Source organism: Pristis pectinata, chromosome 7, assembly GCF_009764475.1.
Source record: "Pristis pectinata isolate sPriPec2 chromosome 7, sPriPec2.1.pri, whole genome shotgun sequence".
NCBI lineage: Eukaryota > Metazoa > Chordata > Chondrichthyes > Rhinopristiformes > Pristidae > Pristis > Pristis pectinata.
Genome location: NC_067411.1, coordinates 3,610,839 through 3,623,802, shown reverse-complemented (window position 1 = coordinate 3,623,802; position 12,964 = coordinate 3,610,839). Strand labels below are relative to the sequence as shown.

General features: G+C 51.0%; 1 protein-coding gene across 1 annotated transcript in view; it reads right to left on the bottom strand.

The window, feature by feature from the left end:
* LOC127572537 (coiled-coil domain-containing protein 80-like) overlaps window positions 1–11,546 on the bottom strand; it is a 38,067-nt gene extending 26,521 nt beyond the window's left edge. Inside the window, 3 exon segments of the mRNA XM_052019907.1 lie at window positions 2,917–3,073; window positions 9,613–10,092; window positions 10,095–11,546. Of these exon segments, the coding sequence (XP_051875867.1) occupies window positions 2,917–3,073; window positions 9,613–10,092; window positions 10,095–11,465 (2,008 nt within the window). The 5' untranslated portion in view covers window positions 11,466–11,546.
* Window positions 11,547–12,964: the final 1,418 nt, after the last annotated feature.

The following is a 12,964-nucleotide window of genomic DNA, read 5'->3' as shown; positions in this document are numbered from 1 at the left end:
CAATTAAAAATTCCAAAACTGAGGTCAATAGTTGTTTCTCAGGAAGGGATATGGAATTAAAACACACCGGGGTTAAAGTGAAGACAAAAATCAGACAGCACAGAAACAGGCTCTTCGGCCCAACTTGTCCACGCAACCACCGAGCGCTAATCCCATTCACCGGTCCTTGGTTCGCAGCTTTCTGAACCTTGGTGATTGCCCAAGTGCTTCTTAAATGCTGTGAGGGTCTCACAGCCCCTCAGTCAGTGTGTTCCAGATTCCAACCCCACTCTGGGGGGAAAAACATTCTTCCTCAGATCCCCTCTAAACCTCTTGCCACTCACCCTAAACCTGTGCCCTCTAGTTTTAGACACCTCTGCTATGGGGGAAAGTTTCCTCCCCTCTACCCTATCTGTGCCCCTCATAATTTTAGGTACCTTGATCAGGTCCCCCCTCAGCTTCCCCCCCTCCAGGGAAAACAAACCCAGCCTTTCCAGTGAGATCACTGAAACCTTCCACCTCAGGTGACTCTTTTGCCAACACAAGGATCTGCTGGAGGAACTCAGCAGGTCGAGCAGCATCTGTTGGGGTGGGGGGGGATGGGGGAAAGGGATGGTCGATGTTTCAGGTTGAGACCCTGCATGAGGACTGAACATACAACATAGAACAGTACAGCACAGAACAGGTCCTTCGGCCCACAATGTTGTGCCGACATAGCTAATCCCTCCTATCTACAGAATACCCATATCCCTCCATTTTCCTCTCATTCATGTGCCCATCCAAGCCCCTCTTAAAAGCCCCCAATGAATTTGCCTCCACCACCCTATCAGGCAATGCATTCCATGCATCCACCACTGAGTAAAAAAACTTACCCCTCTCATCTCTTCTGAACCTACCCCCTCTCACCTTAAATGCATGCCCTCTGGTATTGGATCACTCAATAATGGGAAGAAGATATTGCTCGTCCACCCTATCTACGCCCCTCATAATTTTATACACTTCCAACAGATCACCCCTCAGCCTTCACCGCTCCAGAGAAAAGAGCCCAAGTTTGTCCAGCCTCTCCTGATAGCACGTGCCCTCTAATCCAGGCAGCATCCTGGTAAACCTCCTCTGCACCCTCTCTAAAGCCTCGACATCCTCCCTACAGTGAGGTGACCAGAATTGCACGCAATACTCTAAGTGCAGCCTAACCAGAGTTCTACAGAGTGACAGTGGAGGAGGGAGACAGCTGGGATAAAGAGGTGAGAGGAAGAGGGTGAGGCAAGGGCTGGCGGGGGTGGGGGGGATGATGGGCAGACGGAGCTGGGTGGGGGAGGGAAAAGAAATTGAGTAATGGGGGGGCTGGGGGGGAGAAGGTTGGGAAGAAAGGGAAGCTGGGTGGATCAGAAGGGAACAGATTATCTGCACTGCACTTTCTCTGTAACTGGAACACTTTATTCTACATTCTGTTATTGTTTTCCCTTGTACTGCCTCAATGCTCTGTGTAATGAATTGATATGTATGGACGGTATGCAAGACAAGTTTTCACTGCACCTCGGTACATGTGACAATAATAAACCAATTCTATACCTGAAATTGGAGAATTCAAGGTTCATGCCGTGGGGTTGTCGACCACCTGGGCGGAGGGTGGGCTTGCGTTCGGCCTCACCCCGGAAGGAGGCCCGAGGACAGACAGGTCGGTGTGGGAGTGGGGAGGGGAGGTGAAACGACAGGCAACCAGGAGCTCGTGGTTGTTACAGATGGTGAAGCAGTCACCCAGTGTACGCCTGGTCTCGCCGATGTAGAGGAGGCCACATCACAGGTGCCAAAAGGAGGGCAGGAAGTGACAAAGAAGGGGGATGAGACGTTGGGAAAGGGGGATTCGGTGAAGGAGTGGGCTGAGATATGATAGAGAGATGGGGGGGTGGGGTCAGAGATGGATGGTGTAGAGCGCGAGGGTTGGAATGGAGGGGATACCTTCTAAACAGGGAGAGAATTCAGAAATCAGAGATGCAAAGGGACTTGGGAGCCCTACATCACGATTCATTGCACCAGCATTCATTTCGAGAGGACCAGAATATAAAAGCAAGGATGTAATGCTGAGGCCTTATAAGGCGTTGGTCAGACCACATTTGGAGTATTGAGAGCAGTTTTGAGCCCCGTATCTAAGGAAGGATGTGCTGGCCCTGGAGAGGGTCCAGAGGAGGTTCACAGGAATGATCCCGGGAATGAAAGGTTCAATGTATGAGGAGTGTTTGACGTCTCTGGGTCTGTACTCAATGTTCAGGAGGATGAGGGGGAATCTCATTGAAACTACCGGGTACTGAAAGGCCTGGATAGAGTGGATATGGAGAGGATGTTTCCATCAGTGGGAGAGTCCAGGATCCGAGGGCACAGCCTCAGAATAAAGGGACGTCCCTTTAGAACTGAGGAATTTCTTCAGCCGGAGGGCGGTGAATCTTGTGGAATTTGTCGTCACAGACGGCTGTGGAGGCCAAGTCACTAGGTGTATTTAAGGCAGAGATTGATGGGTTCTTGATTGGTAAGGGGGTTAAGGGTTATGGGGAGAAGGTAGGAGAATGGGATTGAAAAAAAATCAGCCAAGATTGAATGGTGGAGCAGACTCGATGGGCTGAATGGCCTAATTCTGCTCCTGTATCTTACAGTCGTGTGGTCTTATGGATGGGAGGTTCAGGATGAGCAGGTTTGGAATTGGAAGATGGGAGACTTGGGATGGGGAATTTATAAATGGGACATGACAGGCTTGGAATATGGGACATAGGGAATGGGGGAATGGGATGTTTGGAGCGGGGGATGAGAGGGTTGGAATGGGTTTGATGAAGGAGGTGATGGAAGTGTCAGAACCAGTAATGTGGTTGTAATGGGGGGGCGAGGAGAGAGGCTGGGAGACTGGAATGGATGGAATTGGGGTGGTGTGGGGACAAGGACACTCACGGGTCTGGTAGTGTTCCACCGTCAGGGTGCTGTTGGATGGTGAGCCCAGGATGATGACCACACTGATCCGCCGGAGAGCCAGCTGACACACGTGCTCCAGATACTCATCCCTCTGCTGGATGTAGAGCTTGCTGTCCTTGCTGGGCGCAGTAATCACCTGTCAAAGAACAGCGAGGTGCGTCACACACGCAGCACCACACACAGTCATCCACCTCCACACCAGAGTCTCACAGAAAACAAGCTGTGCCCGATCTACAGTATTCACTGTAACAGTGTCGCAGAGTCATACTGCACGGAAACAGGGCCTTCGGCCCAGCTGGTCCATGATGTCCACCAAGCTAGTTCCACTTGCCAGTGTTTGGCCCATATCCCTCTAAACCTTTCCTATCCATGGACCTGTCCAAATATCCATCAAATGTTGTTAATGTACCTGCCTCAACCACTTCCTCTGGCAGTTCGTTCCATATACTCACCACCCTCTGCGTGAAGTTGCCCCTCAGGTTCCTTTTGAATCTTTCACCTCACCTTAAACCCATGCCCTCTAGTTTTAGACTCCAGTACCCTGGGACGATTGTGCATTCACCGTCTCTATGCCCCTCATGTTTTTATAGACCTCTATAAGGTGTATAAAATCATGTGCAGGCAGACGCAGGCAGGCAACGGACTCTTGCCCTCACAATCTACCTTGTCATGACCTTGCACCTAATTGTCTGCCTGCACTGCACTTTCTCTGTAACTGTAACACTTTATTCTGCATTCTGTTATTGTTTTCCCTTGTACTACCCCAATGCACTGATGTGATGAAATGATGTGTATGGATGGCATGCAAAACAAATTTTTTCACTGTATCTCGATACATGTGACATTAATAAACCAATTTACCAATTTAAGACCACCCCTCAGTCTCCTACACTCCAAGGAATAAAGTCCTAGCCTGCCCAACCTCTCCATATAACTCAGTCCCTCAAGCCCTGGCAACATTCTCGTAAATTCTAAAAGGTGGTGACCTGGGCATTGTTGGCAAGGCCAGCACTTGTTACCTGGGGCTAGTGGGGCTTGAAAAGGTGGCGGCTAGTGGGGCTTGAAAAGGTCTTCTCCAACTGCTGCAGTGGACTGATACAACTCAAAACTTGCTAACTTGCTTCAGAGAGAAGTTAGGGTCAACCTCATCAGGGTGAGAGTGGAGACACTTATATGTGCAGGCCAGGAAGTTTCTTCTCTCCAGAAGGGACACAGGTTAGTTTCAGAAAATAGAATACAGAACAGTACAGCACAGGAACAGGCCCTTCGGCCCACAATGTCTGTGCCAAACACGATGCCAAATCAAACTAATCTCTCCTGCCTGTGCATGATCCACATCCCTCAATGTTCACGTGTCCAACTAACAGCCTCTTAAACACCTCTATCGTATCTGCCTCCACCACCACCCCCAGCAGCACATTCTAGGCCCCCGCCGCTCTCTGTGTAAAAAACCTGCCCCACACATCTCCTTTAAACTTCCCCACCTCCTTACCTTAAATGCATGTCCTCTAGTATTTGACATTCCTACCCTGGGAAAAAGAATCTATCTACCCTATCTATGCCTCTCATAATTCTATAAACTTCTGTCAGGTTAAACCATACCTCAGCTTCAAGCTAACTGTTACTGAGACCAGGTCTTGGAGGGAGAAGACAGAGGGTTTGATACTTAAGTTTTCCTGGAGGAATCCGGTGAGTGTTAATTGATAACTTGTTCTGATGTTGGCAGTGCTGTATCATCTACAAACTCTCTCCCTCTCACTCACACACATACTTAGTGAGGTCTAGGGGTTAACCCAGTTCCATTGTAGGAACATCATCCAAGCAATTCCACTCCCCAGAGCAAAATGCTGCTGGAAGTCTGAAGTAACACTAGGAAATGCTGGAAACACTCAGCAGGTCAGGCATCTTCTGTGGAGAGAGAAACAGTTGTTGTTTCAGATTGGTGACCTTGCATCAGAACTCAACCTGCTCACAATCTTTCCTTTGTTCTCTCCTCCCCTTCCCCTTAATTTATAAAGTTTGATTCCTAACTTTTCCCAGTACTGATGAAAGGTCATTGACCTGAGACATTAACTCTGTGCTTCTCTCTCCACAGCTGCTGCCTGACCTGCTGAGTGTTTCCAGCATTTTGATTCTCTTTGCTTATCCATCAGTCTACCCCTCTATTCCCGTCTCCCTTCTGCTTACAGAGCCTCCCTTCGAGTTCATCTGACCTGCTTCATCCCAGCCTCTCCCTACGGAAGCAAGCTCCACATTCCCATGTACCCAACAGCCTAACTGCATGAATATTGAATTCTCCCACTTTAGGTAACCCCCCCCCACCCCCCACCATGCGTCTTCTCTTCTTCCCTTTCCTGGCCTCCTTTTATCCCCCCCTCTCTCCTTACCGTTGACCCATCCCCTGGTGGATCTGCTCTCCCCTCCTCCCCTGTACCTGCCTATCACCATCTCTTATCTGCATCGACCTATCACCACCTTGTGCCCACCCCGCCTCCCCTCTTTTGTCCACCTATCACTGCTCTGCTTTTCCCTCCTATATATTGGGCTTCCCCTTTTCCTATCGAAGGGTCCTGACCTGAAACGTTGACCACCTGCTTTTCTCCACGGATGCTGCCTGGCCTCCAGCATCACCGTGTTTTGCATCCACATTCCCACCACTCTGCTCAATTCCCAGCTGTCCTCTGCACAGTGAGAAACTCTCGTACAGCGTTTATGCTGACAAAACCTTACCATCAGGTCACTGATCCCAACCCTGACCCTGCCCATCCCTCAGTCCAAATTTTCCGAGCCTGTTGAGCTGTCCTTGATCCAGTAATCTTGCAGTTCCGGCGTCATTCCTACCGATCTTTTCTCTCCAATCTGACAAACTTCTTGCTTGATTTCTGCACCAAAAGCCTTGTCTATTCATAGAGTCATACAGCCATACAGCATGAAAACAGGCCCTTCAGCCCAACTGCTCCACGCTGACCAAGATTCCCATCCAAGCTAGTCGCATTTGCCCACAACCTTCTAAACCTTTCCAATCCATGTACCTGTCCAACTGTCTTTTATAAGTTGTTATTGTACCTGCCTCAACCACTCCCTCTGGCAGCTCACTCCACATACGGACGACAAGTACCACTGGGCGTCCTGATGGTCTCGACCTGAAGCGTCGACTTTCCATTTCCCTCCATAGATGCTGCCCGACCTGCTGAGTTCCTCCAGCATTTTGTGTGCTGCTCCAGATTTCCAGCATCTGCAGTGTCTTGCGTCTTCACTGAACCTATACCCTCTGGTCTTAGATACCTCTGCCATGGGGAAAAGTTATTTACTGCCTACCTTATCTATGCCTCTCGTGCTGGGTCCTGGCGGGAGGTATTGAGGGGGGGGACCAGTTTGTCAAAGTGGTTTGTTTAGATCATAAACGGCAAGGAGGAGATGAAGAGTTTCAGGGAAGGAACTCCGAAGTACCAGTGGCACAGTGGGTAGAGCCGCTGCCTCACAGCACCAGAGACCCCGGTTCAATCCCGACCTCCAGTATAAGAATGGGATTGGCATGTGAGGCAACATTAACTGAGTGGGCTGATTGGCCTTCTATGCTTATGGGGTCAAGGCTACTGTGGAGTGTGGGCAGAGAGTGTGGGGACAGCATTAAACTCAAGATATCCTCTGGTCCTCAGTCATTGCCCCTCAAGAAGGCAACATCCATCATCAAAGATCCCCACCATCCAGGCCATGCCATCTTCTCGCAGCTCCCATCGAGCAGGAGGTACAGAAGCCTGAAGTCCCACACCACCAGGTTCAGGAACAGCTACTTCCCTTCAACCATTCTGTTCTTGAACCAACCGGCACAACCCTAATCACTGCAGTTTAGCAACACTATGACCACTTTGATCACTTTACACTAAGATGGACCTGATATTTCTGTTCTAATTGTGTTCTTGTAAAAGTTGTGTTTAAATTATGTTTAATTTATGTTTTTCTTGTGAATGCTGCTTATCTGACGCTCTATACCTGTGATGCTGCTGCAAGTAACTTTTTCATTGCACCTGTGCACACATGGACTTGTGCAGATGACAATAAACCTGACTTTGACTTCGACTTCAGGGGCAATTACGGTTAATGAGGCAGGTCCTGTTGTGCAGGGTTTGTTCTCTTTAGGTCTGAGCCTGAGAGATTTAATGAAGGCTGCCCCATGTTACAGACACCTGACTTACTGACACCTGTACATACGAACAAGCTCCCGTAATATTATTAAATTCAAAAGTCTGACGTACATACATACCTTCGTTCCTATGAACCACAGAACTATTTCCTCCTCTCTCTCTCTCTCTCTCTCTCCAGGTTTTAGTAATTGTCTTTTCTTATCAGTCTTGTGCTCCTTTTATGCTGTTCATTACAACACTGCGGACGTGTGGTTACTGTATTGAGTGATCTTTGTTCGTTATGAGAAGCTCAGCAAAGGTGAACAGGCCACACCAGCCTCCCCTCAGCCGAGAGTTCACTAACCAGGAAACACAGACTGAAGGGAAACAACTGTACTCACTGGAGTACAGAAGAATGAGAGGGGACCTCATAGAAACATTTCGAATGTTGAAAGGACTGGACAGAGTAGATGTGGCCAAGCTGTTTCCCTTGGTGGGTGAGTCCAGGACCAGCGGGCTCAATCTTAGAATTAGAGGGTACAGGTTTAAAACAGAGATGAGGAGAAATTTCTTTAGCCAGAGGGTGGTGAATTTGTGGAATTCCTTGCCAGGTACAGCAGTGGAGGCCCGATCATTGAAGGCATTTAAGGAGGAAATAGATAGTTATCTAATTAGTCAGGGTATCAAGGGATATGGGGATAAGGCCGGAAATTGGGGCTAGAAAGGAATAGTGTTTTTTTTTCCTTTAGCTCATGGAGCAGACTTTTTCCCCATTTCTCATTTCTTTTTCCCTTTCTTTTCCTTGGAGCAGACTCGAAGGGCCGAATGGCCTACTTCTGCTCCCTTGTCTTGTGATCTTGTGAGTGAAGGGAGATAGGGTGAGGTTTCTTCACCCAAGGGTGGTGGGGATAGGGTGCTGTAGGCAGGGACCCTCCCCACAGGTAGACAGTACCTGGACACACACACACACACACACACACACCGTAGCGTACTTTGTCACAGACTGGAGCTGGGCAGTGGGATTAGTTGAACCTACACTTCCTGCTGCCTCGGGAAAGCAGCCAACATAATCAAAGACCCCACCCACCCTGGACATTCTCCCTTCCCCCCCCTCCCATTCGGGCAGAAGATACAAAGCCTGAGAGCACGTACCACCAGGCTCAAGGACAGCTTCTACCCTGCTGTTATCAGACCCTTGAACAGATCTCTCATACACGAAAAGGTGAACTCTTGATCTCACGATCTACCTCATTGTGGCCCTTGCACTTTATTTGTCCGCCTGCACTGAACTTTATTCTGCATGCTGTTTCTACTAATGTACGGAATAATCTGTCTGGATGGCACGCAATCAAAAGCTTTTCACTGTAGCTCGGTACATGTGACAGCAATAAACCAAATCCAATTCCAAGTAGCTTTATTTCTGGCTGCATCAGACACGATGGGCCAAGTGGGTTTTTTCTCTGCCATAAATGATGACAATTCTTTCAAACGGTCTACAACTCAGAACAGTACAGTACAGGAACAGGCCCTTCGGCCCACCAATGTCTGTGCCGAGCACAATGCCAAATTAAACTAAATCCCTTCTGCCTGCACATGATCCACATCCCTCTGTTTCCTGCATATTCATGTGTCTATAATTTTATAAACTTCTATCAGGTCTCCCCTCAGCCTCCGCCGCTCCAGAGAAAACAACCCAAGTTTGTCCAACCTCTCCTTATAGCTAATACTCTCTAATCCAGGCAGCATCCTGGTGAACCTCTTCTGCACCCTTTCCAAAGCCCCCACATCCTTCCTGTAATGGAGCGACCAGAACTACACACAATGTTCCAAGTGCAGCTGAACTACAGTTTTATGCAACTGCAAAGTGCTTATTCTCTGCAGCATGGACACAGTGTCCAGTCCCGGGACAGGAGTTAATACAGGCCTTGGAGGTCTACTATCTGGTTTGTTAACCCCACACTCCCTCCCTTGCAGTTATATAAGATGCTGGTAAGGCTGCACTTGGAGTACTATTAAACAGTTTGGTCACCCTGTTGTAGGAAAGACGTGGTTAAACTGGACAGAGTGCAGAGAAGATTTACGAGGATGTTGCCAGGACTCGAGGGCCTGAGTTATAGGGAGAGGTTGGGCAGGCTGGGTCTTTATTCCTTGGAATGTAGGAGAATGAGGGGTGACCTTAAGATTATGCGAGGCATAGATAAGGTGGACGGTAACAGTCTTTTCCCCAGGGTAGGGGAGTCCAAAATTAGGGGGCACAGGTTTAGGGTGAGAGGGGAAAGATTTAAAAGGGACCTGAGGGGCAACTTTTTCATGCAGAGGGTGGCGAATGTGTGGAATGAGCTGCCAGAGGAAGCACAACAGTACTTCCTGAGCAGCCTGAGGCAGGTACAACAGTATTGTTTAAGAAGTACATGGAGGGACGGGGCTTGGAGGGATATGGGCCGAACGCAAGGAAGTTGGAACTAGCTGGGTGGGCACCATGTCGGCATGGACTGGTTGGCTGAAGAGCCTGTATCCATGCCGTATCGCTCTGTGACTCCAGCCTACTCACCAACAGCCTCCTCTTGTTGAGGAAGTGCTCCAGGAACTGCTGGCTGCCGGCCTGCTTTGTGCCACCGGATCCTTGCTTCTTGTTCTTCCGGTTCCTCCTGTTCTTTCGGCCTTTGCCCCTGCCTCCTTTGCCCGAGTTCTCCCTGCCTTCGCTCTTCACCTTCTTGGCCTTGGCTCGAGCAGACGGTGGGCTAGTCTGGCTCAGGTCTGTCGATGGAGGGCGGATCCCCGCCTCTCTGCCTCGATGCCCTATCTCCGGTGGCTGTGGGACGGAGGGTTGGAAGGGCTGGTCTGCTCCCTCCTCGCCTGTGGGTTCGCTCAGGACTGGAAAGCTGATCTCAGCGATTCCTCCGGTGGGCTTGAAGGCCTCCCACCAGGATTGGGGAATGGGGCCTCGGACTGTTTGGGGAGGGTGGTCCGTGACGTGGGTGACTGGGAAGGCCGGTGGGTGGGAGCCACGGGGACCAAAGTCTGTCGCTTGTGTTGATCGTCTTGGGATCGTGCTGTGCTTGGGTTGGAGCCGAGGGCTGTGGACCTCTCGGGGCTCCCCTCGTTCAGTTGCTGGGCCACAGAGGATGGAGCTACAGCATCGGGGAGTTGGGAGCCCAGTCCAAAGTCAGGAGTGGGAGCCACAGTTGGGGTTCCAGAGGAGTGGTCAGTGGGGAGTCCTGCCCGGGAGACTTGGCTGCCATTGTGCTTGCGCTGGAGGGGGTGCCTGGGATTAGCTGCCATCATCTGCTGCACCTTCTGCTTGATCTGTCCCATCAGGTGCTCCACAGTCTCCTGCACCGGGCTGGTGGCAGACACTCTGGAGTTTGCTGGGCTCCTGGGCAACTTGGCCTTCCTCTCCCCAGCTGAGCCCTGGGCCCAGCTCAGAGCTTTCTGCTTACCCCGCGTCCTCCCACCTGGGGACAGCACTCCAGGCCTCATCGGGTATCTCCCGCTTGATCTGAAGGGCTTCCGAGAATTGGGAAAACCTGGTCTCAACCGGGTGTTGGACGAAGAACCTCTGGGCACAGTCCTGTTGGGCACGGTCCCAATGGAAGTGGTCCTGTTGACCAGAGACCTGTTGGGCATGGTCCCAATGGACCTGGTCCTGTTGACCAGAGACCTGTTGGGCATGGTCCCAATGGACCTGGTCCTGTTGACCAGAGACCTGTTGGGCATGGTCCCAATGGACATGGTCCTGTTGATCATTGATCTGTTGGGCATGGTCCTAATGGACATTGTCCTGTTGGCCAAGTTCCTGCTGGCGTGGACCTGTCCTGAGGCTCTCCCGGCCTGGGATCCCTTGCATTTCTGCTTCTGCGCCCTCCTGGTCAAGCTCTCCACCTTCCTGAGGGGCATCTGGTCCACCGTCTCCAACACCGCCTCCATCCTCACCGCGTAGGGGAACCTCTCGTAGACCTGCAGCGACTTCCTGAGGAGCACCATCCCGAAGTGAGAAGGTTCCAGGGACAGGCGCTGGGTGACCTGCTTCACCGCCTCCGGCCTCAGCCTCTCCTCCTGGACCTTCCCTTCCGGGGACACCCTCAGCAACTTGCCCTGGGCCGGCCGGGTGCCCTGGAACACCACCAGCACCAGGAGGTCCCTCAGCGCCAACTCGCACCTCAGTGCCCTGTTGTGGAGATCCACCTGCCTCTCCATCAGCCGGTAGGACGTGTCCCCGGGACCGGGAGCGGAGATGACCAGCAGCCGTGCCTTGCCAAAGTGCCGGGCCAGGGGACCGTGGTCGGCGCCGGGCGCCGGGGGGTTCTTATGGTCAACCGGGTGCTCCGAGACATCCCCAGCCGCAGTCCGGAGCAGCGAGAGCAGCAGGATGCAAGTGGTGAGCGGCCGGTCCCGGGCACCCATCCTGTCCGCTCCGCATTCAGAGCCCCGACTGACGAGCAGAGCCCTGTGCAAGGAATCCCAGCCCACAAGCCAGAAAAAAATCCCAGCCCGCAGCTCGGTTCCAGTCTAGAAACAAATGCTTCCAATCTGGGGAATGCGCCGCAATCCCTGTGTGTGTGTGGAATGTAATAAATTTACCAGCTGCTGACCAGGTGCGACTTACAGGGGTGTACAAACCCACTGTAAACACACACACACTAAACAAAATTCAACAAAGATAAGCCCCGGCGATGCACAAATAGCCACGTGTGCATGCAAGCACAGTAACTGACTGGCCGGCCTCCTAAACCCGGAGGGAGTCCCTCACTTCCTCACAAATCTGTCGGCCTCCCAGTCACCCCACGCCCTTAATTCAAGGAACTCCAGAGGAAAAAAATGCTCCTTTCACTTTCCCAGGATTTACAGTCAGAGCAGGTCACACACACACAGACTTACACACACACACACACATAAACACACACACAGACACACATAAACACACACAGACACACACACACGCACCCACACAGACACACACACATATGCACGCGCACACAGACACACACAGACACACACACATATGAACACACACAGACACACAGACACATACACACAGAGACTTACACACACAGATGTACACACACACACATAAACACACACAGACACACATAAACACACAGACACACACGTGCACACACACACAGACACACACGTGCACACACACACAGAGACACACACACACACACACACACACACACACACACAGACTTCACAGTCTCTTCAAATTTTCCAGCATCTGCAGTTTATTTGATTTTCATCAGCCCTCAGTTCTGAATATTCCCTGTTTCTGCCTGACTCATAGTCATACAGCACGGAAACAGGCCCTTCAGCCCAACTGGTCCATGCTGACCAAGATCTAAACTAGTCCCATTTGCCCACGATTAGCCCATATCCCTCTATCCATGTACCTGTCCGAGTGTTGTTAATGTACCTGCCTCACCACTTCCTCTGGCAGCTCGTTCCATATACGGACCACCCTCTGGGTGAATCAGAATCAGGTTTATTATCACTGACGTATGTTGTGAAATGTGTTGTTTTGCGGCAGCAATACAGTGCAGGACATAAAAATTACCGTAAGTTACAAAAATAAATAAATAGTGCAAAAGAGGAATAACAAGGTAGTGTTCATGGGTTCATGGACCGTTTAGAAACCTGATGGCAGAGGGGAAGAAGCTGTTCCTGAATCGTTGAGTGTGGATCTTCAGGCTCCGGTACCCTCCTCCCCGATGGTAGTAACGAGAAGAGGGCATGTCCCAGGTGGTGAGGGTCCTCAGTGATGGATGCCGCCTTCTTGAGGCAGCGGCTCTTGAAGATGTCCTCGATGGCGGGGAGGGTTGTGCCCATGATGGAGCCAGCTGAGTCTACAACCCTCTGCAGCGTCTTTTGATCCTGCACATTGGAGCCTCCGTACCAGGTGGTGA